A 27,181-nucleotide genomic window follows, 5' to 3' on the forward strand; every position below is an offset into this window, starting at 1 on the left:
ATCAATTCTGGCAGGAGAGGCAGAAAGTCTGAATCCAGGCCCTGCCAGGCCCGAGTAAGGCAATTGTACTGTAAGTACAGCCCCTGTCAAGGGCCACAGTGCAGTTTACAGGCCGGAAAACAAGCCCAGATTCCTAATTTCAAATAAGCTTGGTATGCATTTTGGGATCTTTGTTATCCAAAGAGCATCCTGACTTAGCAATGTCCTTATACCTCAGCTAAGCCTTCAGTAAAATGAGGCAATGTTTGCCCTTATTTCCAGAGTTGTGAAAAAAAGTTATTTAAAATCCTGGAAATTAAGAACTAAAATGCAAACTCCTATTTACCTCCCACCACATGTAGATTCAATCCCTACCTTCTTGCCTGCTATATGTAATTATGTGGTCTTCCTGGGTTTTCTGTCATGACTTGCAGGTTTTAGAGAGAAACTAATTAATTTGGGTCCAGTAGATTAATAACGTAGTGGTAAGTTAGACAATCTTTTTGATGTTGATGCAGTTCAAGAGAAGGTTCGTCATAGAATTCAAGAAGTGGGAAGACCAGGTTATTCTTTGGAGGCCAGTAGACCCCGTGAAGTCGGGCTCTGATCAACAAACCAACCCTCTTATCTTCCTTATCTCTGTTTACCTGCGCCAGGAAAGAAGGTTGATGCAGACCTAGTTTTCCAGCCCCTGCTCTGTGTGCCCTTCTTTGTGGCTGAGTTCACTTGGCTGGGTTTTCTCTCTGAGGTCATCACTTATTTATCCTTCCCTCATAAAATCTGCTTTCTAAAGAACTGACAGCCACTCGCTCTTTCTTTCTTTCCTGAGAACTGAAAGAGGTTCATCCAGCTCAGTTCTCAAAGACACCCCATTTGCACATGATGCTTGTTTGCTTATCCATAAAAGGAGGGAGAGAGAACAGCCGCTGATGTGATGTCAGTGTAAAGGCTTCCTTGAAGATAGCCTAGACAATTGGGCAGAAGGCTGAGTTCTTTCGCAGCCTCCGGGGTTGGGATGTGACTGACTCTGAGAACCCTGCCTACATGATGCTACGGAGAGACGTGCACAAGGCAGGCCTGAAAGCTGCCATTCTCCACTCCCGTGAGGGTCTGCTCACACACCCGGGCCTCCAGGTGCGGACCATATCTCACCTGCGAGGGATATTTTTTCCCTCCATTCTGGTCTGCTCGCTCAGTTCCTCTGGCAGAAAGAGAACAGTCTTCTGAGAGCACAAATTAAAAACCTACTCAAAGCCTAACCAAAAAATATGCCAGAGTTCATCCCTGTGGAGGAGAAGGGAAGGAAGAGCAGATGCCCTTCCTTTGCCTAATGTGGGAGGACTGAGGCACAGGGCCAGGAAGCCACTTAGCTGCTCAGGGCAGATCTCAGAGTGTGACATTCAAATGCCAGACGCCCAGTACTAGATAAAGATCCTTCTCCAGAAATTGAGAGTTCAGGTGTATGTCTTTTGGGATCCCTGGCTTCCTTTTTTCCACTTGAGAAATAAAACTGAATTCTCTGCTCGATTACAATAAAAAGCCACTTAAGGGCTCTTTCCATTCGTCCTTTTTCTTGGTGACAGAGGTCGGTTTTCAGAGTGACCCATATTCCTGTGTGAACAGCCACCTTCTTCTCCCGCTCCATGTGAAGAGCCACATCTATTGGGAGTCTCTTGGCTAATCATCCCTTAGTGTGGTGGGCATGGACGGATCTCTGTTGACATGGGTGCCACCTGGGGAGAATTCACAGAACAAAAGGTGGCAGGCTTGAGGAGCGGGGGTGGGGATGGGGCCTACTGCTGACCAGGATCAGATAGCTAGGAAAAACAGAGCAGTTATGTAACTGTGTTTACTATGGCTCAGGTGACTCTGAGAAGGCAGAGGCAGCCCCCTGACAGAAGGCAGTGCCAGAGGTAGGGGAAGAGTCACAGGGAGGGAGGTCCCTGTTAGATAAGGGAGTCACCAGAGCAGAGATAGTACATTGGGATGAAAAGAATCTCTTTGTTGTTGACAACAGCCAGGTCACCTCGGACAGCCTCTCCCTAAACCATGCCAGCTGTCTGCGGGGTTCAGCTGGCAGCAAGTAGAACTGAGGCTGGAGGGAGGGGTTGAGAAATCAGATACCTGGTTCTTGGCTACATCCCTGGACTTTGCTACTTCCCCTCCCCCCTATAATCTTCCACTTTTCAGAGGAGGGAGTCTTCTCCCTAAATATGTGCAGAAAGGGAGGAATCGGTCAAGATTCCTCATGCTCTATGCTCCTACCAATCTCTCATCCTCTTTGCTATGAGACCCGATGGCCACCAGGGAACATTATCCTGGGATCCTGTTATAGCTCGTCCTTGGTCCAAGCACATGGCCTAAGACTCGGAACGAGAGTGATTTCCACTGGTACCAGGGCAGAGCAGGTTCTGACCTGAGAAAGGTGATAAGCCCAGCAGAGCCTGGGCCTAAGTAGGCAGAAGTCAGAGCAGCTCAGGAGAAAGGTTCAGGTCTCCAGTGGGCCCACCCGCCTCCTCCTACAAAGCTGTTTACTGGACTCCCTATTCCCATAGAGATGAAACTGGTAGCCAGTCCCTAGCTCCTCACCCCTGGCTGCTACCTCCCTCTGTGAGAAACAGGAAGTAAGGACCTTTGTCAGCTCAGCTGCACCCTCTACATTAAATATTTATCTTGGAGTCCAGGTCAGAGCCCTAGAGAATAAGAGACGCTCGCTGCTGGTGAGAGAGGGTATGGCCAGGATTCCTGGAATTGGAAGATCTTCAGCTTCACCATCTTTGGAGAGCAAGGATGAACATGAAAGAGATGTGGCCCTTCTTAGTCGCAAGGATTCTGACAGGTGGGAAAAAAAACTGGTGACAAGGAAGCGGGCATATATTTTATCCCTGAGGGAGGGCGGAGGATGGTGCTGAGGGTGGGTAGGTAAGTATCCAAGCTTTAGGGGTAGGACAATGCACTGCTGCCTGTCCTCAAGAAGTCCCAGAATGCCTACACTCCTTTCTGCAGCTGTCTTCTGTGGGTCGGGGCTACCCATCCCATCCTTCAGCTTTCCTGGAGAATCAGAGATTCTTGGAAGGGGCTTCAAAGGTGACCTCATTCAGCTCCCTTCTCAATGCAGTCCTTACTTTTAGAGAGATGCCCAATGATCAGTAGGCTTGGAATCCCTGTAATCCTCCTTGAAGTTCTTCGTTGGAAATCTTGGATCTGCTTCCAAGTATGCACCCAAGGGTCCCACTTCTGCTAGTGCAGCCATTCCGTTTCCACATGGCAGCCCTGCAGATAGGGGATGCTAGCCAGCGTGCCTGTCTCTCAAGCTTCTGCACAACCTAAACATGCCGCCTTCCTCTTTCACATGTGATAGTGTTTCAAGCTGGTTCACCACACGGGGAGAGCTCTTTTAACTGAATTGAGAAAAGATAAAACTAATAGCATCAATAATGGTGGAATTAAAAATTTTTTTTTTCATCTTTTCTCCATTCCCTTCCTTCTCCACTTTTGAGTTGAATGATGTTGTTGGAAAACACCCTAAAGTGCATGGTGGTCTCAGGACACCAGTCTTACACCCAGTAGGCATGCAATAAATGTTTTCATATTTTTATAATTTATCATTGATCACTCCCCAGATGGATGTGAAATTGCCCGATAACTACTTGCTATTTGGTTGGTTTGGGGCTTGGGTCCCAGAACCAAGCCAAGGGCTAAGAAGTACTCCAGTTTTTCCATTACCAGTAAACATTCGTTAAGCACCTTCACATTCTGTAACATGCTCTGTGCAGACACAGAGCCTTGGAGGAGAAGGGAAAGACGGGATGGCCAGAGGGGTTGGGAGCCAATGGGCGCAGGCTCTTGAGACTGGTGTCAGAGCAGCGGGAACAGCGGAAAAGCAGCAAGATCAAAACAAACACGGTGTATGGGAACACCAAGACCCTGGTAACCCCATCCCCGCCAAAGGGACCCCGCCCTCATCCTCTTCAGGGGCGCGGCACGCCCAGGGGGCCGCTCCCTAAGGCCGATTTCCTCCCCGGGCTGCCCTCATCGGTGCTTGCACGTGTGAGCATCCGCCCATTTGCTGGTGCACGCGCCATCTGTGTGCGTGTGTTTGTTTGCACACGCCCGGACGCGCGCTTACGAAAGCACAAAATCTCCCCAAGTGGGGAAGGAGCCGGCGGGACCTTAACTCGGTCCGCTGAGCCACCCTACTTGTTGGGGTGCCCTTATCTCGGCCCCAGCCTATCTGCATCTCGGTCCTGTCTGCGAGGCTGCCGGGCCGGTATCAGTTGCTGGCTTGACCCGGGATCTTTAATCATTCCTGCCCTCTGTCCTGGCTCCGCCATGCAGGGCTCCCTTCCCACACGCTGGAAATGTCGCTGGAAACTCTGAGTGGCGCTCGCCACCCCCCCCCAACACACGCACCCCCCGCTCGGACGCCAGCCCTGCGGTGGGGGCCGGAGAAGGCAGCTGGGAAACCAGAGCGAGCTCCCCAGGGACCCTTGGCGGCCCCTCCCGGCACCGCCCGCGGCCGGCCCGGCCCCCTCGGCAGGGGGCCACTTCGTCCCCGTCCCGCGGCCCGACGGAGGGCACTCGCAGCCCCAGCCGGCCGGCCCCAGCCCCCGCCCCGCAGGCTGGAGAGGGAGTCGCCGGCCCCTCCACCCTACCCGCGCGGCCCACAGCACAGATTGGAAGGAGACAAACTGCGCCGCCCGCCCGCGCGCCTCTCGCGGTCCTCCCTCCCTGCGCGTGCCCTCCGCCCCGTCGATCTCCCTCTTCCTCCTCCCGCGCCCTGCCTCGCGGAGCCCGTCCTGACCCGGTCACGAGGGCGAGCGGCACAGCCCGGACTTCTCCCTGCCCTACCTTCTCGAGGGCTCGCCGCGGCCGCACCAGGCAGAAGCCGGGCAGAGATGCTTCTGCCCTCCCCGGCGTCCTCAGTCGGTGCCACCTGCTCGCTGGGGAAGGTAGGTGCCGGGAAGGGGAGGGGGCGGAGAAGAGGCGGGGGCCCGCGGGCGGGGAGGGACCCGTGCCCAACCCGAAGGGAAGGCAGAGTGCCCGTCCCCCTGGGAGTCCTCGTCCGCATCTCCAGGGTGGAAAGAGGTGAAGAAGTCCCCTCTCAATCTGGAAAAGGCGAAATTCGAGAAAACCTGTCTTTGTCCACGTGGTTTTGTAACTGGAAAATACCTGGAAAAGCTCCTAGGGCCAAGCCCCCAAGGTCATGGCCATACTTGGAGGTGGAAAGGAGTCTGCCAACTACAAACAGTGGAGCGACTTCACATCTTCCAGCCCTTTGGGCAAAGGACTGCCAGAATTCTGGGAGGACCCCAGAGATTTCCTGGCACCTCTCTGTCTTCGGCCAGATGCAGGACCAATGCCTCCATGCCCCCATCTGTCTATGAGAAGTGGCTTTTAGTTTCTCCTGGCACAGCCACTGAGAGAAAAAGTGAGCCCACTCTTCCCCACGCACCCCTGTCTGTCTCTGGAGGTTGCCTGCCACAGGCAAGAGTTGGGGAGAGGCAAGCTAGGCCACCAAGGATCAGTAACCCCTGAAAATTGGATGGTATGGGGGACCTCCTGTCCTCCCCAAACTACTAGAGGGCAGTTCTCATTGAGCAGGGAAGGGTGGGTCAGGAGGAGAGGGAAGGAGGCCGGGGTCAGCTGATGGTTGGGACTGCTGATGCTGACCTTGCAACTTGGCCTCAAGCAGTCAGCTGGGAAGGGAGGGGTTGCTGCTAGGAACCAGCCTGCCTCATGCCTTTGGATCTCCTGCTCTCCCCTGCCTCAATTTCCCCCTCAAGGGGAGGGAAAACAGCAGGAACTGGGGTGTGTCCGCATGTTTTGCTTTTGGTCGGAGTCCTAATTGGATCCAGCTGGTGAGCAGCCCCTCCTCCAGCCCCAGCCCTCACTCCCCCGCCCTCCCCACCCACAGCCAGGGATGAGCATGGAAAAGCTATGTCCCCAGTAGGTCTTTAAAATCCCCACTCAGAACAGAGACAGGGACCTGTCATCAGCCTTGTCTGTACCCTTCAGCCCTTGTGGCCTGAGCAGGAACTGGGTACAGAAGTAATCACAGCCCCCTATTGTAACTTCACCCCCTCTAGTCTCCACAGTTCTTGTGCTGCTCATATGAACCCCCATTGCATACCCCCCACTACCATTCAGTTGACATCCCTCTGTACCCACAACTCCCAAGCTGCTCACATAACCTCCTAGCCCTGTGGTACCTCTCACAAGTCACACTCACAGCACTGTACTCCCATTTCACCACACACAAACACAGCACCTCACCAGGCCCTCTGGGCCTTCTCGTGAGCCCCCAAACCCCACAGGCACATGCAAGCCTAACTCCAAACACAAAGGCCAGGATGGGTCTGGCCCCAGCAGTGGAGGTTGGCTCAGCTGTGGTCCAGTCCAGCTGCACAGGTGAGGAGGCTCAGTTCTGCACCACAGCCCACAGGGTAGAAAAGCCCTGTTGGACAGCCTGACCACCTCCATCTCCTGGGTGCCTGGAGTAACCTTTGCATGGGAGAGAAGAACCAGGCCTGCCAGTCAGGCATGGTGCTGCCAGGAAGACCCTCTGTTCAAAAAAGCCCTCTGGAGGATAGGAGCACCTGGCTGGCTCAGCCGGTAGAGTGTGCAACACTTAATCTTGGGGTTGTGAGTTTAAGCCCCACATTGGGTGTAGAGATTACTTTAAAAAAAATCTTAAAAAAACAAAACCAGGCTGGAGGTATAAAAGAAAGTGGTGTGTGGGGGTGGGGGACACTCAGCACCACGTCTCCATGAGCAAGTCCCACTTGGCTCCTATCCACTGCTTTGCTTTCCATCCCACCCCTCACTGGCCCCCTGAGCCCTCTGAGGCTTCAGTTCCAGGGAAGAAAGCCAAAGAAGGGAGCTGATACTCCTTTGAGCTCAGAAGGAGTGGTTCCTTCTGCCTGGAAATGCCCCCATACTCTCCCCCTCCCATAACCTTGGCCCTGCTGGGCAGTGGTGGGGGTGGGGGTGGGGGTGGGGTGGGGGGGGTTTGCTGTTGTTCTGGGCCTCTCCCGCAGCCCAAGTAAGGCCTTGTGCCTGCTGGCAAGCAGATGCTCATGGAGGGACTGGAGGAGGGAGAGGGGCCTGGAACAAAGTCCTGAATGCCCAGGCCCTCCTGAGCCAGCTGCCCCAGTCCCCTCTGCCTTCCGTTTGGGGGAGCAGGCCACACTGTGCAGTGAGAGGGCCCGTGTGCCCAAGGCTTTGTCCAGCGGGCCCGCTCCCAGCCAGTCGCCCTCCTCCTCGCTAGCCTCCCCTCCCCCACGCCCACCCCGAGCTCCTGCCCAGGCCTAACAAGCAGCCCTTTGTGCCTCTGGGGGCCGGCTGGGCAGCCCGCAGTCCAGGGCCCGCAGAGGCCTGTTTCCTGGGTCCTTGAGCTCCCCCACCGCTGCCCCCTTCCCGCCCCCAAGGTTGAGCCCAGAGGGCACAGGCGGCTGAGCCCAGCAGGGCTTCCCCTTCCTCCTTCCTTCCACACAGAGGACACACAGATGAGCAGCTGGCACACCCGGAGCCCCCCAACCTTGACCCAAGCATGCAGGCCCCACCCTGCAACCTCGCGGCTGGGCTCAGCCTGGACCACCTCCTCCCTGGCAATCTCCGGGCCCACAGAGGGTCGTCCTCCCGGGGGACACGGGTGAGTGAGACAGTGAGGAGAGGGTTCCTGTGGGCCCGGGGTGGACGGGCACCTCCAAGGACAGGTGAGGGAGCAGGAGGATTAAAGGAATGGAGGGAAGTGGCAGAAGACAGCTCTAGAGAGCCTCACTGGCTACCAGCGAAGGGGTCTGGCTGGCCCTCCAGCCCTCACCGTGGGGTAAACTGTGTCTGCGCTTGCCACCCTTCTGCGGAACTTTCGGGCCTGAGCTGCAGCTCCTGGCCCCTCCCCACAGGTGCCTGTGATCCGGAATGGTGGCTCCAATACCCTTAATTTCCAGTTTCATGACCCTGCGCCCAGGACCGTGTGCAAGGGGTACGTCCCCCAGAGGAGAGATGCTTCCCGGCACCCAGGTAGGTCTGCTCAGGAAAACCTGCTCCAGGAGTCCCATGTCAGGGGTGGGGGGATCAGAGCCTCCTGGGCCCTGCCATCTGGCACCACCCTGTGATGGGCAGGAGGGGCATGGAGGGCTATCAAGGTCCCGGGCCTCTGAGCTCATCTAGCTGCCCTTCTCTGTGTGAACACTGATGGCCTGTGAGTGTGAAATCTGCTGAGGGAGAGAGCAGGCTGACGCATCCCTTCCCTGCCAGCGGAAGGAAGTGTGCAGGGGACACTGCCTTGGGAGGCACGGGGACCTCTAGCAGGCTGAGGAATAGCTTGGACTGGGGATGGAAGGGTGGAGGAATGTGAGCATATGTTGGCTGCAGAAAGAGCAGGGGGCCAAACCGCACAAGTCTGGACTCACCAGCCAAGCCGAAGTTTGGAGAGGCAGCTCTGAGAGCCTGTCAGCCCCTGGGCTCCTACAAGTCATCCCAGCCTGGGCCATGGAGTCCAGAAGACCCCAGGACCTCCTGGGTGCAGGTCAACCCTGGGGACCCCTTTCCTGAGGAGGCAGACATCCTTTATTGAGCATCTCACTGAGGCAGGCACTGTGTCAAGTAGTTTATTCATTTAACAAATAATTGTTGAACGCTTAGAACATGCGGGACACTGAAAAGACACACTAAGCCTTCTCTCATTTAATCCCTTGATGTCCTAGAAAGATAAGGTACAATTATCAAACTTTTCCCAGCGAGGAACCAGAGTCTCAGAGATGTTCAGTCCGAGTCCGAGTCCGAGCTGAGATTCAGACCCTGGTCCTTCCAGCCCCGACACTCTTTTGCTGCAACTCTGGTGACTTGGGGCCTGAAGGTTCTGGGGAAGTTGAGGACACAGTCACCATGTCTGGTGAATGAGTTTCTGTCCCTCTTCAAGAGCCTTGTGACTGTGTGTCAGGCACTGTGCTGGGCACGGTCATACACACCAGATCTCTCTGGATGTTTGCCATGATTACCCTCGTTTTACAGAAGTGGAAACAGAGGCACCGAGAGGTTGCTTACTGTGCCCCAGGTCACACGGTCAGTAGGTGGTAGAGTTGGTGTCTGAATTCTTTGTCCCCCTTTCAAGCCCAGTGTCTCTTCTGCCACCCTACTGCCTTCCCAGCTAGGATTGTCCCCAGCATTCTCTGCAAGTAATGATTCCTAGCCCTCATTCTGAAGGCTTTTAGGACAGCCCTCGGAAAGGATAGGGCGGACACTGGCACAGATTTCTCAAGACAAAATCCATTTTCATTTACTTTAACTAAAAAATAAACAAAGGCCTCTGGTCCTGCAGGGAATGGGGAAGGCTGTAGAGTCTGTCTCATCAAGTCAAACAAACAAGATGTTGAAACTTTTGAACCCACAGGATCAATGTTCTGAAGAGCTAAGGAACAAACAAGTCCAGGTGGGGCCCCTACCCATTGCTAATGCTCTGCTGCTCATTCCCTACAGACCCTGCTTGGTATCAGACCTGGCCCGGTCCTGGCAGCCAGCCCTTGGGGAGCCAGAAGATCCCTGCCTCCCAGCATCCCCAGAATTGGTCAGCCACATGGACCAAGGACAGCAAGCGTCGGGACAAGCGCTGGGTCAAATATGAGGGAATTGGGCCTGTGGATGAGAGCGGCATGCCTATTGCCCCCCGATCTGTGAGTCCAGGGCTGGGGGCCACTGATGATGGGGCCCAGGGACCTAACGCTGAACTCCACTTCTGTGAATTAAAGTGGGAGCAACCAAGAATGCACCCAAACCATTTCAGACTAAAGCAGCGGTTCCACCATGATGGGTGGAACCACATAAATGACAAGCGCTCTTGTGGTCTGAGTTGCACAAGTGATCTGTGGGGGAAGGGGAGATCTAGAATGCTCCCCCAGGTTCTCAGAGGTGCAGAGTCCCTGCTGTAAGGGCTGCCCCGGGCAGGGACCCCCTCTGTTCATAGCCCCAGGGCCTGGCACAGCCGCTAAGTGAATGACTGGGCTGAATGAGCCGGCAGAGTCCTGAGTGAGATGCCCTCACACTGTGGCAGGCTTGGAAGGATCCAGAGTCCAGGCTCCGAGGGCCCTGCCCTTCTTCCAGCCGCCTGCCTTCAGTTCTGCATCTGAAACTGAAGTAGGTAACATACCTCCCAGGGCTGTTTTCAGTCTCAGCTGTGAAATGCCATTCTACCCCTATATTATTGCATTTATTTGTCATTACATAGAAATACATGTTTGTTGTAGAAACATCAGAGATATAGGAAAGCAAAGAGAAAAAACAGAAATCACCCCAAATCTTACAGCCTCGGGATGGATCACCACTGAGGGAGATCCTTCTCTACACTTTATTCATATGTAATGTGCCGTATGAAGTTACTTTATTAGACCTATCACAACAGCCTGCCCACTTCAAGGGTGGCCAGAGAAAGGACTCAGGAAGGAAAAACTTCTGTGGCTTCCTATTAAGAAGGTGGCCTGACTTTGTCTTTTCTGATCCCAGAGTGTTGATAGCCCCAGGGACTGGTACCGGAGAATGTTCCAGCAGATTCACCGGAAAATGCCAGGTGAGACACCCTTCTAGGGCCCTGTCTCTGCTGAGTGGGCTCCAGCCCCTGGGGCTGGGGTACAGAGGGGCAGAAAAGGGAACTTAGCCGCTCTGGGAGGTCTTCTCCACCCACCCCAGGCTCTGTGGTGGGTCCTCCCTAAAATAGGCCAAAGGGGAGGAGTCTCCAAACTCTTCTGTGTCCTTGGGAGGACAATGATGGCACACTGTCCCTCATCTCCTCTGAGAGTACTGGGAAGCCATGCAGTCACTCATTTGTTCAGTCAGTCCCCTGACCATCTATTGAGCACTTACTGTGTGCCGAGCACTATTCTAGGTGCTGAAGATGAAACAGGGAATAAAAAAGAATGTCACTTCTCCAGTGAAGCTTAAGACAGAGGGAGAATAAACAGATACATATTTAATATGGCAGATGGTGGTAAGGGCAAGGGAGAAAAAGCAAAGGTCAGTACCCAGTGCAGGCTGGTGAGGGAAGGCCCTGATAGGTGGTATGTGAGCCGAGAGCTGAGGGAGGGAAGGAGCCAGCCCTACGGAGCCAGGCGAGGAGCCTGGCAGCAGGGGAAACAGCAGAGACCCAGGGGCAGGAGCAGACCTGGCCAGTTCTGGAGCAGCAAGGAGAGGCTGGACTGGAGTGAGAGGGGCATTGGTGGGGGACAGAGTCAGAGTGACGGGATCTGGTCACGGAGGGCCTTCGGGGCCCTGATCAGGGCTTTGACTTTTACTCTGCAAGAGCGAAGGAGCCAAGGGGAGGTTCTGAGCACAGAAGAGTGACATGCTCTGAAGGCTCACTCTGGCTGCCAGCTTGGGTGGGAGATGAGGCAGTGAAGGACACAGCAGACCACTTAGGGGGCCTGGCTTTCATCCAGGCTAGAGGCCGACAGTGTCTCAGACCAGGGCAGTAGCAGCGGGCCTGGTGGGATTCTGGAGACAGTCATGAGAATTTGCTGATAGAGTGGATGTGGCATGAATAAAAGAAGTCAAGGATGACTTGAAACCTGAGCAAGTCAAAGGATGTTGCTTCCAGATTCAGGGAGGACTGAGGGAGGTACGGTCTAAGAGGCATTCAGTTTTCCATGAGGTCCGTCTGGCTGGAGATGTCAAGTAGGCAGTTAATATGCAAGTCTGTAGTTCAGGGGTGAGGCTTAAGCTGCAGATGGAAATACCTGGGATTCACTCAAAAAGATTTTGATTGAAAGCTCCCCAACTAATTCTGATGTGAATCCCTGCGATGGATGGGGTTTTTTAGGCCAGAAGACTAGCCAGGATCACCTGGGGAGATAGACAGAGGCCCAAGCACTAAGCCCTGAGGCACTTGGATGTGCAGAGGTTTGAGAGATGAGCAGAAGTCAGCCAAACAGACTAAGAAGGTACAGTGGAGAGGAGACCCAGAGTTGTCTTCCTGAAGCGACATGAAAAAGGAATTTCAAGGAGGAATGATCCACTGTGACAGATGTTGCTGATGGGCCAAGTATTTTGATTTGATAACATGGAGGTCACTGGCATCTTTCTTAAGAGTGATTGGGGCAATCGTGGTGGGGCTGAAAATTTACTTATGGAAAAGGGGAATCGAAGACAGTGAATTTGTTATGGCCAACTCTTTGCTGCAAAGGAAAACAAAACGGTCCTGGAGCTGGAGGACGGTATGGGATCTGGAGAGAGGCATTTTGGTCTGCGTTTAAGACAAGTGCTGTTGTGGCACGTCTGCATGCCAAGGGGATCAAGTAGGTTGGTGGGTCAGTAGCTTTTCCTAGGAGGCCCCAGAAAGTCATGAGCACCATGAGGAGTGGATCTGGGCAAAGGGGGAAGGACCAGCATTGAGAAGAGGGTGCAGAAAGGGAAAGAGGGAGAAGGAGAAGTGGAATTTCCCTAACCTGACTTGGTGAGGGCCGGTTTACAAAGGTCAGGGAAAGGGTGTGTGTGGGAACGCAGGGAGGGAGGAGCAGGAGGGTTTGGGCAAGTCCACTGCCTGGGTTGGCTCACTCAGGCCCTAAGTCTGCCAGAGGCATTTCAAACCCTCCAGAGAACTGCCCTCCTAATTCCTTCCCTCCCTCGGGACATTCTTCAGGCCCTGACTCAGCCCCTCGTCCCCTGCCCTAGGCAGGAGGACGGCTGGGAGCCGCTGAGGCAGCCTCACGGGGCTCGCCATCCTCGCTTGCTGCCCCACCCCTGATCTGGTCCTTTCTGCTCCCGCAGACCTGCAGCTGGACTGGACCTTTGAGGAATCACCCAAAGGTGAGGGGGGGGCGGGTGGCCCACCCCAGCTCAGTGCCTGTATTTGCCCATCTTGTAAGCCATGCCTGGCTTTGAGGCTCCCCAGTTGGCTTAGTTCAACTTGAGAAGATCGTATAGCCCATTTCCGGTGAGCTCCAAATTCCCTGGTAGGTGGCAATGAAGAGCCTCGGCTTCACAGTCCAGTGAGAGTCTTCGCCCTGGCTGTGATTTCTCTGGGCTTCTCTCTCCTCGTCTGTAAAATGGGGACACTACCTACCCCAGAGTTGTGAAGATTTAGTGAAGAGTGTAAAGGTTTTGGTGCAAAGCCCCCATAGCATGGTCCAGAGCACCCCCAACCCTGTTCCCACAAGCCACCCAAGAGCATGTGTGGGAGTGGGTGCCAGAATCTTCAGTGCTCACCCAGGTACCCTCAAGCTCAGCTCTTGCCTCCCCTGGCCTGTCTTCTCCCACCTTCAGTGGCTTCCTCCTGTGCCGCCTCTACAGACTCCAGGCATCCAGGGCCCCAGCAAAGACCTGTGGCCAGGCCAGGCCAGGCCTCTTCTCTGAGTGGGTGAGTTCTCCTGGGAAAGGGGCCCAAGGGCTGCAGAGGGAAACTGGCTTCCTGGTGGGGACTGGCACCCCCTGGTGGCCACAGCCAGTACAGCCTCTCCCCCCACCCCATCTCACAGCTCTGCTCCTTCTTAGGGTCCCCACCATTCCAGATACTCTCTCTCGCTCCCTGCCGGGGCCAAAGGGGAATGGTGGGCAGGGGTGGACTTTGCACCCATTCCTGGTCAGGAATGCCTGCGTTGCTTTTGTGGTTGGTGGCAGGAACTCATCACGCCAAAGATCCACAGGTCATAATGGGGCGAAGAGTGGGGTGGCCCATGGCTAGGCGTGGACCTGTGGCCATTCACTCCAAAGCCTGAGAGAAAACAAGGAGTGTAGAAGATCCTAACTTTCCTCCCAAGAGGATCCGACTTTCCTCCCACTTCCATATAAGTGAAGGACGTATCCCTTTGCTCTGCACAAACCACACAAGCCCAGCCCAGGCTGCCGGGGTCCTTGGGCAGGGGGCTCAACCAGAGCTTGAGAATCAGCAGGTTTGCCTCAAAGTGAAATCAACGAGTTTCTTATTCCTTTACAGGAAGGGATTAACCTCAATAACGTGGCCATACCTGGCCTGTGGCTCTTGGCATCATTAATAAGATAGAGGCTAAGAGCTCAAGATTTGAACGCAGAGTTTGGATTCCAGCTGGTGCGCTGCCACTAGCCATGTGAACTTGGGCAACTTAACCAGTCTCAGCTATCTGCTGAGTGGGGACCACACCATGGTTGTGAGGGTTTAGGCACATAGGAAGTCTCTACGTGTTATTATTTTTTAAAGATTTTATTTATTTTTTTGAGAGAGAGACACAGAGAGAGTACGAGCATGAGTGGGGAGAGGAGCAGTGGGAGAGGAGCAGAGGCAGAGGGAGAAGCAGACTCCCTGCTGAGCAGGGAGCCTGACATGGTCCTCCATCCAGGGACTCCAGGATCATGACCTGAGCCGAAGGCGGACACTTAACCAACTGAGCCACCCAGGTGCCCCTCCACGAATATTACTAATATACAGGCTCAACTATGACTAGAGCTTCCCTAAATTAAGAACGATGTATTCTATTCTCATTATCAGTGGTATTACTAATATTATTGTTTCTAAAATAGAGAATAGAGTCATAGTTACAGCCAATAAATCCTGACCCTCCGGTCAGACATTCCATCATTTGATAATCTTGGTACAGTGGTGGAAACATTCAGACTCAACAGATTCTGGAACACTTAAGCGAGCCAAGAAAAGAGCCCTGGAGGGGAACGAAGGCAAATGTGACAGTGTGGAGCCTTGGTGGCTGGAGTGGTTTCACAGATGACATCACTGAATGCAGCACCCTCAGGGAACTGAGGTGCAGGGAGCAAAAACAGCTTGCCCAGGGCTCCCGAGTCAGGGCTGCAGGCCCTTTGCCCTGCCCAGGGTTCTCCTCGGACTAGGATGTAGACCCACCCACACCTTTGGGCATGTGTGCAAGACCACTCCACTGCGACAACCTGGAAGACCAGCCTCGTCAAAGCTGCACAAACATACATGCCACAGCCGTGGGGCCAGACTAAACACGCATGTAGGGTATTTCACTAAGGCCAGTAGGAAGGGACTGGCCACTCACGGAGCAGATGCATGTGTTAGGCCTTCTCCTGGGCATCTCACATATGTTCTCCCACCTGAGCTTCACCGCACCCTCACGAAGGTGGGACTCCTTCTCACATTATAGGTATTGAATCTGAGGCTCTGAGAGTGCAGGAACTTGCCAAAAGACCCCAGCTAAGTGATGGAGCTGGCACTTGAACTCCGAGCGCATAACTCTCCACTGTGTAACACTGTTTTCACAGGCTGGAGCCAGTGAAAGCCAGGGGGCAGGGGGTTGGGGTAGCATGTGCAGGGCTGTGTTCTCACTTATGCCTTAGTCTCCCTAAAAGGAAAATGAAGAGATGTCCTCCCCTTTCTTTAGAAGAAGCTGGGACCCCTCTGAAGAGGTTCCTAGAAGCACCTTCAACTGTAATCCTGGAGCATCCTCCCTACATCAGACCCCAAATCAGGTACCCTTCCCAGCATCCTCCCCTCACTGCCCCTGGCACTGTGCTCTTTGACCAGGCCCCTCTGCTGAAGAGTAGGATAATGCCCTTTCGGTTTGGAGCCTGTCCTGTGCAGCCAGGAGAGCCCAGAATCCTTAGGAAGGCACTGGCAGGCAGAGGGGTGAGGCAGTGGCCTACAAGCCTGCTTTTGGAGCCTGAATAGTGTCCTGGTACTCCTCTGCTCAAGCTGATGCCCACCTACTTCCATGCAGGTGCCCAGACGCCAAGAGAAAGCAGACAATATCTGGACGGAAGATTCTTGGAACCAGTTCCTGCAAGAACTAGAAACTGGACAGAAGGTGAGTGTCCTGCTGGCCCTCTGAGAGTGCACATACTCCTTGGTTAGTGCATTTTGGAATCCTCCCCCACTGACTCACCCTTCCCACCCTTAGCCCAAGAAACCGCTGGTGGATGACGCTGTTGAGAAGCCCTCCCCGCCCATTGAGGTGAGTGCTGCAGGATAGGTTGGAGGGGGAGGGAGATAGCTATGCTCCAGGACAAATGAGGGAGACTTCTGGGTGGTGTTGGCCCCAGTGACCACGCGCGGAGGCCAGAGACCCAAAGCTCTGACCCTCTCCGGTCCCATACAGTTTACCTCTGTATCCCCAGCACCTGGGACAGTGCCTGGCATACAATACGCCCTCAAATATGTGTTGAATACATGTCTCTTGACCAAAGTGGGAGCAGAGAAGGGAGTGGTCAGTGTGGACTTGTATTCTTGGAGGTGGAGCTGGGAGGGCTTGGCCAGGCAGAGAGAGAGAGAGAGAGAGCACGCGCTCAGTGGGGGGGAGTGCAGAGACAAAGGCTGGAGGGGCAGTGGAAAGGAAAGCAGGTAGGGTACAGGCTGTGGAAAGCCATAGAAGACTTGATGAGAGAGGAAGTCGGGAGCTTTATGGGCTCTCGAACAGGAAAGTTAACAGGACAAAAGGCACTATCAGGAAGTGCTAAGGTACCATCATGGGCGTTGGGATGGGTGAGCTGGCCCCATGAGAGGGCCAGTGAGAAGCTGCGGAAGGGCTGTCCTGACACCCTGAGACACAGCTCTGGGCAGGCCCACAGGCAGGGAGCCTGTCCTGGCCCTGTGCCCTGAGCCTGCCCTTTACCCAAGCACAGTGTGCTTTGCTTTGTCCTGCTGCCCACTAAGTATCTCGCATCTGACCTTCGATCAGTGCTCCCCCACTGTGCCCTCCACACCCCCCCCCCTCACCTGCCCAAGTCTCTCCCCGTAATCCTCCCCCAGGTCTTGCTGGAGAGAGAGCTGGCCAAGCTGAGCGCGGAGCTGGACAAGGACCTGCGGGCAATTGAGACCCGGCAGCCGTCCCCCAAGGTACCGGCCTCCCAGTCCCCTCCTGGGTGACTCTGGGACCCGGAGTCCCCCCGCACAGCGGCGGAGCGTGGGTGGGAGGGGCAGGCAGAGCAGAGGTGTCGCCTCCAGCCGCACTCAGCTGGGCCTTGGACGGGCTTCATCCCTGACTGCTGTCTCCTTTACAAAATGCAGGGCGTTGACTTTTCCAAGTGACCCCTAAGAACCCTTCCAGGCCGATTCCACGTCAGCTTGACGTCCGGGTGCCGGGTGCCGGGTGCTCCCCGCCCCCACCTCGCCCCGCCCCCCCCACCCCCGACCTCAGTCCGCAGGGACCCCAACCCCTACCCGACCCCGGTTTCCTGGGCCGGCCTCCCCTCTTCCAACACCCCACGGTTCCTCCCCGCCCCCCCCCACCCCTCCTCCTCGGCTCCTCCCGGGCTCCCGGCCCGCCCGCCTGTGCGGGCGACTCTAGGACCCCGCGTCCCTCCCACCTCTCCCCACCCCTCCTGCCCTTCCGAGCCGCAAACTTTTCCGGAGGCGGCGGCCCCGGCTGCCGCGGGGACCCGGCGTCCCGGGCCCTGACCGCGCCCCATCTCCCCCTACAGAGCTCCCAAGTGCCCCGACGGTACCGGGAGCCGCGGCCCCCCGCGCGGTGAGTGGCCAGGCGGGGCGCGGGGGACGTGGCACGGGGCGGCGGCGGCCGCGCGGGGAGGGGGCGAGCCCCGCGGAGGGCGCGGGAGGAGGGGCCTGGAGGCCGGCGAGTGGCCGCGGAGGGAAAGTGTCCCCGCCCGAGGACTGGGTGGCCGCGGCCGGCTTCCCACGCGTCCTCCCGCCTGCCGCGACCCCAGGCCGCACCCTTTCCCGGCCGCGACTGCTGGGGAAGTAGGACATCCTGTTGAGAGCCCGGGACGTGGGAGACGCCTTGGGAGGAGGCGGCGGGAGACAGGGGGAGACTTTCGGGCGGCAGGAGTAAGTGGCGTAGGGTGTGAGGCCCCAGACAGGTGGCTCACACACCGTGTCCCCGCGCAGCCCTGCTCCCGCCTGGAGCTCCAGTTCCCCGAATGCACTTTACCGGGGTTCCTCCCGGCCCCTGAGCCCCCACAGAATGGCGGATGGAGCAAGCCCCTTCCTAGGTCGTAGGGACTTTGTCTACCCTTCCTCGGCTCGAGGTAAGGACCAGCTCCTGCTCTTTTTCTCACCCAGAGGCCCGCCACAGTGCAACCGATATGCTGGTGCCCCGTGCAGCTGGGGTGGGGCTGGGGTGGTAGGAGGACGGTTACAGAGCCCCCTGCTAACACTGGCCCTGTGCTGGGGTGGGGGGGGTGAGCAGAACCCCATCCCAACACCCCGCCCCAGACATGGCCTTCCCAAGCTGAGGTAGCGCTTTTTCACAGACCCTAATGCCTCTGAACGAGGGGGCAGCCCAGCCAGGAAGGAAGAGAAGAAGGTAAGGAGGGGTGGGAGCGCTAGGGTAGGGTGCGTGGGGATCTGGGGTGGTTCTCGTGGTGGCTGTTCTAGACCTGCCACCTGCTTGACTAAGGTGACTCCCTCTGTCCTCTCCCCCTGCCCAGAGGAAGGCTGCCAGACTCAAGTTTGACTTCCAGGCACAGTCCCCCAAGTAAGTGCCCTTCTCTCCAACCCGCACCCCCAAATGTCTCTGCACCCTATGGGAGGAGAGGGAGGACAGGGCTGCCACAGCCTCCCCCAGAGGATGGAGGAGACTCTGGGTGCACAAGACAGGGTCTGAAGGGAAGGAGGATTGGGAGGCCCTCACCTTGCTGGATATCCTTGCTCTGGCCTGCAGGGAGCTGACTCTGAAGAAGGGTGATATTGTCTACATCCACAAGGAGGTGGACAAGAACTGGCTGGAGGGGGAGCACCATGGCCGGCTAGGCATCTTCCCTGCTAATTATGTGGAGGTAGGCAGAGGAGCAAGCAGGAGCCCAGCTGGGAGGGTGCATGGGTTTGCAGAGACTTAGAGTGCAGACCCCTTTATCCCTGCATGGCCCCTCTGTGGAGCTGATTGCTCCTCCACATCTTACAGGCTTCCTGGTAGGTAAAACTGTGAACTCCAGGGGGTAGGGGCCAAGTCAGCCTCATTCATGCCCTTGCCTCCCCCCCCCCCCCCCCCCGCGCTTGGGCCCAGTGCTTTGCCTGCACTCGGGACATGTTTCTTAAACGAGCGCCAAAGGTGGAGCCTAGCCCATGAAGAACCACATGACCCCTCTCCTGCACCAGAGGCCAGCAGCCCAGACTGTCACCATTCAGCATCCGTCTCTCTCACGCTGTCTTTGGGAAGGATCCTGAGGGCAACTGCAAGAGTACGAAATGTGTGACAGCTTATAAATCACACATACATTCATCACTTCCTTCGTGTCTATTACGTCCCTTGTTCCTCTTATTAACCTGAGAAGTGATCAGTCATCCCCATTTTACAAATGTGCTTGCTAAGGTTCGGAGACAAGTGGTTAAGTACAAGATCCAGAAGTGTCTGGCTTGCTGAGTCAGTAGAGCTTGCAACTCTTGATCTTGGGGTTGTGAGTTCGAGCCTCGCAATGGGGGTAGAGTTTACTTAAAAATATGATATCAGCATTTAATGATATAAATTTTCCTCTAAGCACTGCTTTATCTACACCCCATAGATTTGGATTTTTCTTTTCATTCAACTCTATTTTCTTATTTCCTTTGTGACTTCCTCTTTGACCCATGGATTGGGTTGTTGTTTAATTTGGGCTTTCGATTTGATAAGTATCAGTAGGCCTCCCCTACCTTCAGAACAGTCGCTCTGATTCTGAAATTCCACAAAGTATAGCCAGTATTCCATTGTATCAGTAATTTACATCTTAGTATGAACTAGTTTAGTAGCTTCTTGATTTTTTTACGAGTAGGGTGAAGCAAAGAGAATATGGGGATTCTGGGCACTGGGTGGGGTAGAAGGGAGGGGAAAGAGGGACACTTGGTTCTCAGCAGTGGTAAAATGTTAGATCCCCACTTTCAGGTCAGATTACCAGGTATGTGCTGCTTTTTGGAATTCCTCATTTACTTCTGGGCTCCAATTTAAGCTGTCTCTTAGGACTGGCTTCCCTCTTTGCTCTGACATTGCCTACTCCACACCTCTAGGGGAAATTCTTCCTCCAGTAGCCTTCTGGGACTAACCACCCCTTGGCTGTGCTCACCCCAGCCACCCCCAAGCTTGTGTCTGGTGTCCATGTCCTCACTGGCTTTGGGGGCAGATCGCGCCCATACCATCTTCTCTTTGTTACCTTACTCTCCAGGGAGCCCCGGTTCTGTGCCCAGTTGATGCCCAGGCTGAGTCTTTCTCGTGACCTTTCTTCCTGTAGGTGCTGCCTGCAGATGAGATCCCAAAGCCCATCAAGCCCCCAACCTACCAGGTGCTGGAGTATGGAGAAGCTGTGGCCCAGTACAATTTCAAGGGAGATCTGGAGGTGGAGCTGTCCTTCCGCAAGGTTTGGCCCTGCAGGAAGTGGGGGTGGGGGTGGGGCGCATGAAGACATAGGTAAATATGTGTAGCGTCAAGTGTACCCATCTTCACCCAGTATTTAAAATTTTTCCTAATCTCTTTGGATATGTTTCCCTTCATTTAGCCCATTTTTAAAGAAGTTTGAAACTAGAGTAGTTGCGTTGTTTTTTTTTTTTTTTCCCAGTTGCAGGTTGGTAGGCTGTGAGATCACAGTCAGCATTTTTAGAAGAACAGAATGGAAATGTTAGAATAGCTTTCATGTAGAAAGGGTATTTGATCAAACTTTTAAGCAGTTACATGTATACCCATGCACATGTGCACGTACTGGCTTATTATTAGGACATATTTTTTGCTATAGACCGTGGTCAAGGTAAGTTTGAGAAATGTCCTAGAAAACAGGGAACTGGTCTCCCTTTGGTTGGTTTTTGGGACAGAGGCCATGCATGCCTCTTGTGAATGTCCTCCGGAAGAGCTGGCCCCCAGGAGAGAGAGGGAAAGGCTGGGTGGAAAGAGGTGGGGGGCAGGAGGGGGCTGGAAAGCACCCTCCCCAGGGCCGCCTCACCTCATGTCAGCAAGTATGTTGGCTGGAGGACACACTGGCCGCCGTCGGAGAGTTCGTGTTCTGATGCAGTGGTGATGGGTCACCCAGCGAGGAGGCGGGGACAGGACCGTGTCGTGGCAGTGGCGGCTCATGCCTGTCCAGTGCTTCTTACCAGTCTGCCATTGATCTCCTTTGCTCCTCACAGCAACAGCATTGTTATCCCCACGAAACACGTGAGGAAACTAGGCTCAGGGAGGCAAGGTAACTGGTCCAGGGCTGCACAACTCAGAACTGGCAGAGCCCGATTCATTAATAGCCACCAGAACTCTAGGGACCAGAACTCTGGGGAGAGGATGCTGTGAAGTCCAAGGAGTAGGTGCCGGGTGGGCTTCCCAAAGAGGCCAGCCTTGATCCACACCCAATGCGGCATGTTGTGGGAAGAGCCCCGACTTCTGGGCTCCCTCAGGCAGCCTGGGCTCGGCTCCTGACTCTACCACTGCCTTGTGACATGACTCACCTTCTCTGAGCTGGCTCGCTTGTGCAAGGCGCTAGGTCTACATGAGACGGACCCCCCGGGGCCCTGTTGGGGGCATGGTGCCCTGGAGGGCCTTGCAGATGCTCATGCCCTTCTGCACCCCCAGGGGGAGCGCATCTGCCTGATCCGCAAGGTGAATGAGAACTGGTATGAGGGGCGCATCTCGGGCACGGGGCGCCAGGGCATCTTCCCCGCCAGCTACGTGCAGGTGTACCGCGAGCCCCGGCTCCGCATCTGTGACGACGGCCCTCAGCTCCCTGCATCTCCCCGCCTGACCACTGCCCGGCTGGCTCATCACTCCGGCTCCCCGTTAACGCCACACAGCCCAGTGGACCCCACCGACTGGGGGAGCCGGACCTTCCCCCGCCGCGCCGGCTTCTCCTTCCCCACCCAGGAGCCCAGAACCCAGACCCAGGTAGGGTGACCTGCCTCAGACTAGAGAGCTGATCCCTGCTCCCCACACTATTTCCTCCATTCCTTTGGTGGATTTGCACTTTGGAATCCTTCCTGGTGTGCCCCAGGACAGAGCAGTGGGAGAGCGGGGCAGAGCCTTGCATTGCAGAGCCACCCTAGCCTTGTGGCCCTCACACCCGTGAAGTTGGTTTTGGCCCTTGAGCTGTAGTTACAGCTGGGGGAGGCATGGGGCAGCCAGCCAGCTCTAGGTGTGACCCCAAAGCCAGCGCAGGCCTCCTGACCCTATAGACTCCACTCTCGTGATCTGCCTATATCAATATCTGGGACACGGTCATGAGGGAGTCAGAAGTCTGCCATTCACCTGCTGTGTGACCTTGGGCAGATGACTTACCCTCTCTGGATTGGGTTTCTCAGCTGTGGAATTGGGTAGTTTGAACTAAAAGTTTGTAATAGCTGATGGGTAAAAGACTTCATTGGTCTTCCTACTGAGGTAGGCCGTAAACAAGGGCCTCCTCTCCTGTGCTCCTCCATTCTCTCAGCAAACCGGTGTGAGCAGGCACGGCCAGTGCACGGACGCCTCCCATCCCCTCCCAGGTGCTGACTGTTAGAATCAGCCTCCTACCCTGCCTGGGCCTCAGCTTCCGAGCACCTGTGAAGTGAAGTGCTCAAGCAGACCTCTTTGTGTCATGGGGGTTGAGAGGATAAGATGGGGACAGGATGAGAAATGCCGCTGCAGGGAGGGGGGCCGGTGGCACTCTCCTCCCTCATGCTTGTGTGTGCCTGCCTTTCCTCCTGTGGACCCCCAGAGCACCCCTGGGTCAGCTCTGTCCCATCCTGGAGGCTCCAGCCGTCCCCTGGACCTGGGGATGCCCCCCAACACCGCTCAGATACACTGGACCCCGTGAGTACCATCTGGGGATGCTTGGTCAGGGGTGGCATGTTGCTTGGCAGGCAGTACTGAGCACACTGACCACCCCCCTAGCCTGCCACTTCCCCCCCTAAGATGGATTTGGTAAACTCTACCTCTGGCACTTAGGGATGATTTGGTGGGGGGCCACTTGTCTGTGATGGGCCTGACCTGTCCCGGCCAGCCCTGCAGCCTTAAAGCAAGCCTCCCACCCTCTGTCCCTCGGCCTCAGCCTCCCATCTGGGTTTCCAGTGTGAAGTGTGCGAACTGGTAGAACTGACTTGAAGGCAGTGGGAGCTCCGAGGAGGAGGGGTTGAGGTGGGTAGGGCTCGGGGCACACAGAGCAGGCCACGGAAAGAATGCATTGAGGCCAGACAGAGTCACCTTTCTTGAAGCTGGGCCAGGGGATAATGGAGTCATCTGGAAAATTAAGGGGATGTAGCAACACTTGGGTTAGACTCTCTGGGCCTGACCTGAGGCAGGGCCCAGGCTCCAGTGGTTGCCATGATGCTGTCTCCCACAGGTATCGGGCCATGTACCAGTACAGGCCCCAAAACGAGGATGAGCTGGAGCTGCGGGAGGGGGATCGGGTGGATGTCATGCAGCAGTGTGACGACGGCTGGTTCGTGGGTATGTGGGCCTGGTGGGTGGGCCGCGGGGCCGGCCGGAAGGGGACTGTCTGTGAGTACCCTGGCGGGATAGCTGGGGGCACACCAGAGGAAGTATCCTAGGGTGCTGGGGGCATGACCTGGGGGACAAGTCAGAAGGGGACATCCTGGGGGTTGCTGGGGAGGTTCGGGTGGGCTGCTACAGCCTGCCAATACTGTCTCAGCCAAGATTCACGTCTGATAGACGAGGCCAGGGTCATTGATGAAGTCGGTGTAGACTCGGGGGCAGCAGGTTTCCCGACCCTCACACCCCTGCTCCTTCCCACCACACACTTGTCTCTGGAGCAGTTTTGGGGGGAGGGGCCTGCCTCCTGAGACACTAAGTTCCTGATGGAAAGGACCAAGTCTCACTCACACCCATGCATCACTCACCCCCACCCCCAGTTAGCAGCTGGCTCCCCAGTCCACAGGGCTGGCCCTAGGGCAGCTCAGTTAAAGGACTAAAGCAGGAAGCCTCAAGTTGGCCTTGGCCTGGTTCAAGGTGACCAACCCAGCAGGCTTCACATGGCCTTTTTCCTCCGAGTGGGCAGGGCCATATAGGCCTCCGCTTCAGAGGAAGGGGCCATCCTCAAAGAGTAGTGAGCAGCCAGAAGCCCCTCCCACTGCAGAGCTTAAAGGGTGGCAAGGCTGCTTGGGCAGAAGGGGCCCCAACGGCAGTCTCCTGACCTGGCAACCCATCCTTTCTCATCTGAATCCTAGCACCTCATTGCTGACCAAGTTTCAGACACACCAGTGATAATGGAGCACTCACTTGTTAACGGTTCTTGCCTTGGAGGGGTGGGCTTGGGGGCACATTCTCATTTTACTCTGTACACCTCTGCATTTAAATTTTTTTTTTTTACCACTTATAAAGTTTTACAAATATAGACAAGAAGAAAAAGCACCACTTTTGTGGTATTAAAACCACAAGTGCTTTTAGAGGAAAGGTTTAGAAAGTTCAATGTCTTAGTCACACTAGCACATTTCTTTATTTTTTATTTTTTTTAAAGGTTTTACTTACTTATTTGACAGAGAGACAGAGAGCACAAGCAGGGGGAGCAGCAGAGGGAGAGGGAGAAGCAGACTCCCTGCTGAGCAGGGAGTCCTATGTGGGGCTTGGTCCTAGGACCCTGGGATCATGACCTGAGCCAAGGCAGATGCTTAACCGACTGAGCCACCCAGGTGCCCCCACATTTCTTTTTTTTAAAGATTTTATTTATTCATTAGAGAGAGAGTAAAAGCAGGGGGAGGGGCAGGCAGAGGGAGAGGGAGAAGCAGACTCCCCACTGAGCAGGGAGCCTGAGGCAGATGCTTAACCAACTGAGCCACCCAGGCACCCCACACCAGCACATTTCAAGTGCTAAGTAACAACATGTGGCTAGTGGTTATCACATCAGATAGTGCAGGCAGGGAAGGTTTCCTGGAGGAAGTGGGGGAGCTAGCCCTTAATGGGCAGGTGAGGCATCCCAGGCGGTGGGACAGTATCAGCAAGGCCTGAGAGCAGGGTGAGCATGGGCTGCTTATCGGGAAGTCAGGATGCCAGCCTGCCAGGAAGGGAAGGTTCAGGACTTTAATTTCATTTTACATTCCTATATCTTCTAGCATTCTCTCTTCTCCACTCCAGAACACGGGTTTCTTTGGGGTTGTAGCAGACCAGAGGACTGGATTTTACTCCCACCTCTACCCCTAAGCAACAGAGTGCTTTTGGGGCATTCACTTGGCCTTCTCTTTAGGCCTTGCCTGTCTGTCCCATGTCTAAATTGAAGGTGAGACCAGTGAGTTTCCTCCACATTTAAGTTCTGGATTCAACCTCCGGCTTCCTTGCTTTCCTGAGGAAGATGGGGTAATTCTGTGCTGTGTGCCAAGTTATAGGCGACCCAAATTCCAAGTCCTTGAATGAGGAAGTGTAGCTTTGCCCATCTTCCCACTAGGGGGCAGAGTGAGTAAAACAAATCCTCCGTCCCTGGGACAGGGACTCCGCCTGCAGTTCCGGGCACTGCCAGTGGAAGTGGAAGGTCCCTCACCCCCATATTCCTACTCAAGAAGTCTGGGGAATGCCTTTTATGCCTTTTCTCTTTTTCTCTTTCAGGTGTCTCCCGAAGGACCCAGAAATTTGGGACATTCCCTGGAAATTACGTAGCTCCGGTGTGAGTGGTCTCCGTGGCAACTCAGAGCCCAGCCAGGATGGGGTGGGGAGCAGTAGCACTTATGGGGAGAGGATCCCCCCTCCATCATCCTTCCCCGAGACCTGAGCTGCTGGCATCTGCAGACAACCCCAGCAGCCGTTCTTCAGAGCCCCCCTCAAAGCCCCCTGGACTGCTTCCCACCCACAGCTCACAAACATTCCTCCAGCAGCCTTTTTATTTCCTCTCCTATCCCACTCCCCAAATATAGAGGTCTGCTTTGAAGTGGAGACTGTTTCCAGGCCTTATTGAGACCAGACCCAGGAGCACCCCCACCCCCACCCCGCCTGGCTATGGCATTTCCTCTAACAGGGACCGGCTCCCGGCTTTACCCCCATGGGGTTCCTCTACCAAGGACCAGCTTCCTAACCTAACAGAGACCAAAGGCCTCCTCTGCCTGGAGCGGATTCGTCCCCTTTTGCTCCAGCTTGCCCGCTGCCCCCTTTGCCTTCCTGCTTCCAGCTGGGTTTGGGAGTGAGGTGGGAGAGGGACACAGCACCGCTTAGTGCCCAAGGCCTGGCAAGAGGTCTTGCTCGAAGGCCCCGCCTTCCCCAAGGCTGCCAAGCCCTGGGCTGTGTGTGTGACCGGGCTGCCGTAAGGCCCAGGAAGGGCTGGGCCTCAGAGGACTGGCCTGCTCCAGGTGTTCCCCAGGGAGCCTCCCCTCCTGCCTCCCCAGCTCCTCCAACCCCCAAGTCCCCTCTGGAAGAGAATGTAAAATAAACCTGGATACCAGGGACCTTGCCAGTCCTTTTCCTTCCGGGCAGGAGGCTCCTCCTGCTTAGGACCATGGCATTCTTTCTGCGGTTGGCTGTGCTGGGAACCAGGTGGGCCGTGAGGCTGTGTGTGAAAGGGGAGGGTGGAAAAGCACCATCCTTGTCTGAAGATCTCAGCCCTCCGGTCGCAGGCAGAACGGGGCAGCCCCCAGGATCGGGCAGCCGTCCGACAGGCAGTGCCAAGAGAGAGAACGTCATGGGGCCCAGGGCAAGCCCGACCGTGGGGAGAAACCAGAGATGAGCGCTGAACGCGGCCTTGTGTGCAGGCTGTTTTGATTCCGGAGCCGCCATGGGGCTGCTGGACTAGATGACATTTCTAGCTGTTCTGCTCCTAATGTTTTCCTTCTGTGTGCTCCATTTCCACACCGAAGCGCTCGTGTGTTTGCTTACTTTCCCCTTTGGGCTTGGGTTTTTGAGCCATCGACTGCAGGAAGCTGGGAGGGGGATAGGACACAGCTTAGCCAAAGCAACTCTTCTCACCCAAGGTTTCAGGCTCCTGGGGCTTGGTGGTCCCTGCAGGGCAACGGAGTGGCGCAGTCCGGGCCTGGCTGCTCTGCCAGGAAAGAAAACTCCATTCCTTGGCAGCTGCTGGTAGCTGAGCAGGGCATAAGGTGCTCCCCATGTGCTCTCTGACGTAAGCCTCCCAGTGGTGGGGGTAGGATTCCATTTTACGGGACAGCAGCCTGAGGCGGAGAAATTAAGTTGTCTGGGTCACATCATTATAGAATGTGAAGTCAGGTACACAAAATGCAGAAATTTGGGACATTGTGGACCTTGACCTCCTGGACAAGGAAGGTCATGCGTGAGGCCAAGGACTTCACTGGGTTGGGCGTCTTCTATGTTCTTCCTGGCAGTCCTGTCTGCCAGGCCTGTCACTTAGGGCACCCCCACCCCAGGTGGGTGGGAAGAGGTGGTGGTGCCTAGTTCTGCCTGTGAATGACAGGGCCATAGCCTGGCCCCGGCAGTTTCCT

At 55.6% G+C, this 27,181-nt stretch overlaps 1 protein-coding gene across 2 annotated transcripts; it reads left to right on the forward strand.

Annotated features, from left to right (window-relative positions):
* The first annotated feature begins 4,763 nt into the window (after window positions 1-4,763).
* Window positions 4,764-26,174, forward strand: SORBS3 (sorbin and SH3 domain containing 3). 2 transcript variants are annotated; one of them, XM_028114391.2, is made up of 21 exons: window positions 4,764-4,931; window positions 7,477-7,633; window positions 7,887-8,004; window positions 9,463-9,656; window positions 10,483-10,546; window positions 12,739-12,777; window positions 13,234-13,327; window positions 15,300-15,387; window positions 15,636-15,722; window positions 15,816-15,869; window positions 16,664-16,750; window positions 17,335-17,381; window positions 17,759-17,898; window positions 18,124-18,176; window positions 18,301-18,347; window positions 18,534-18,648; window positions 20,071-20,196; window positions 21,393-21,701; window positions 22,507-22,601; window positions 23,131-23,237; window positions 25,344-26,174. In XM_028114391.2, the coding sequence occupies exons 2-21, from the start codon at window positions 7,532-7,534 to the stop codon at window positions 25,403-25,405; spliced, it is 2,028 nt and encodes a 675-aa protein (XP_027970192.1). In that variant the 5' UTR covers window positions 4,764-4,931; window positions 7,477-7,531; the 3' UTR covers window positions 25,406-26,174. The 2 variants fall into 2 exon arrangements, with proteins under 2 accessions (XP_027970192.1, XP_027970193.1); XM_028114392.2 differs by having other exon boundaries at window positions 13,261-13,327.
* Window positions 26,175-27,181: the final 1,007 nt, after the last annotated feature.

The sequence above is a fragment of the Eumetopias jubatus genome, unplaced genomic scaffold (genome assembly GCF_037043125.1).
Source record: "Eumetopias jubatus isolate StellerSeaLion01/CBP00866 unplaced genomic scaffold, mEumJub1_p1.0 scaffold_2, whole genome shotgun sequence".
NCBI lineage: Eukaryota > Metazoa > Chordata > Mammalia > Carnivora > Otariidae > Eumetopias > Eumetopias jubatus.

Bases quoted from the DNA above. Each gene is read 5' to 3' on its own strand.
- SORBS3 (XM_028114391.2), top strand. From the start codon at position 7,532: ATGCAGGCCCCACCCTGCAACCTCGCGGCTGGGCTCAGCCTGGACCAC. The intron at 15,870-16,663 runs GTGAGTGCTGCA...ATCCTCCCCCAG, and splicing joins AGCCCTCCCCGCCCATTGAG to GTCTTGCTGGAGAGAGAGCT. The intron at 18,348-18,533 runs GTAAGTGCCCTT...TCTGGCCTGCAG, and splicing joins TTCCAGGCACAGTCCCCCAA to GGAGCTGACTCTGAAGAAGG.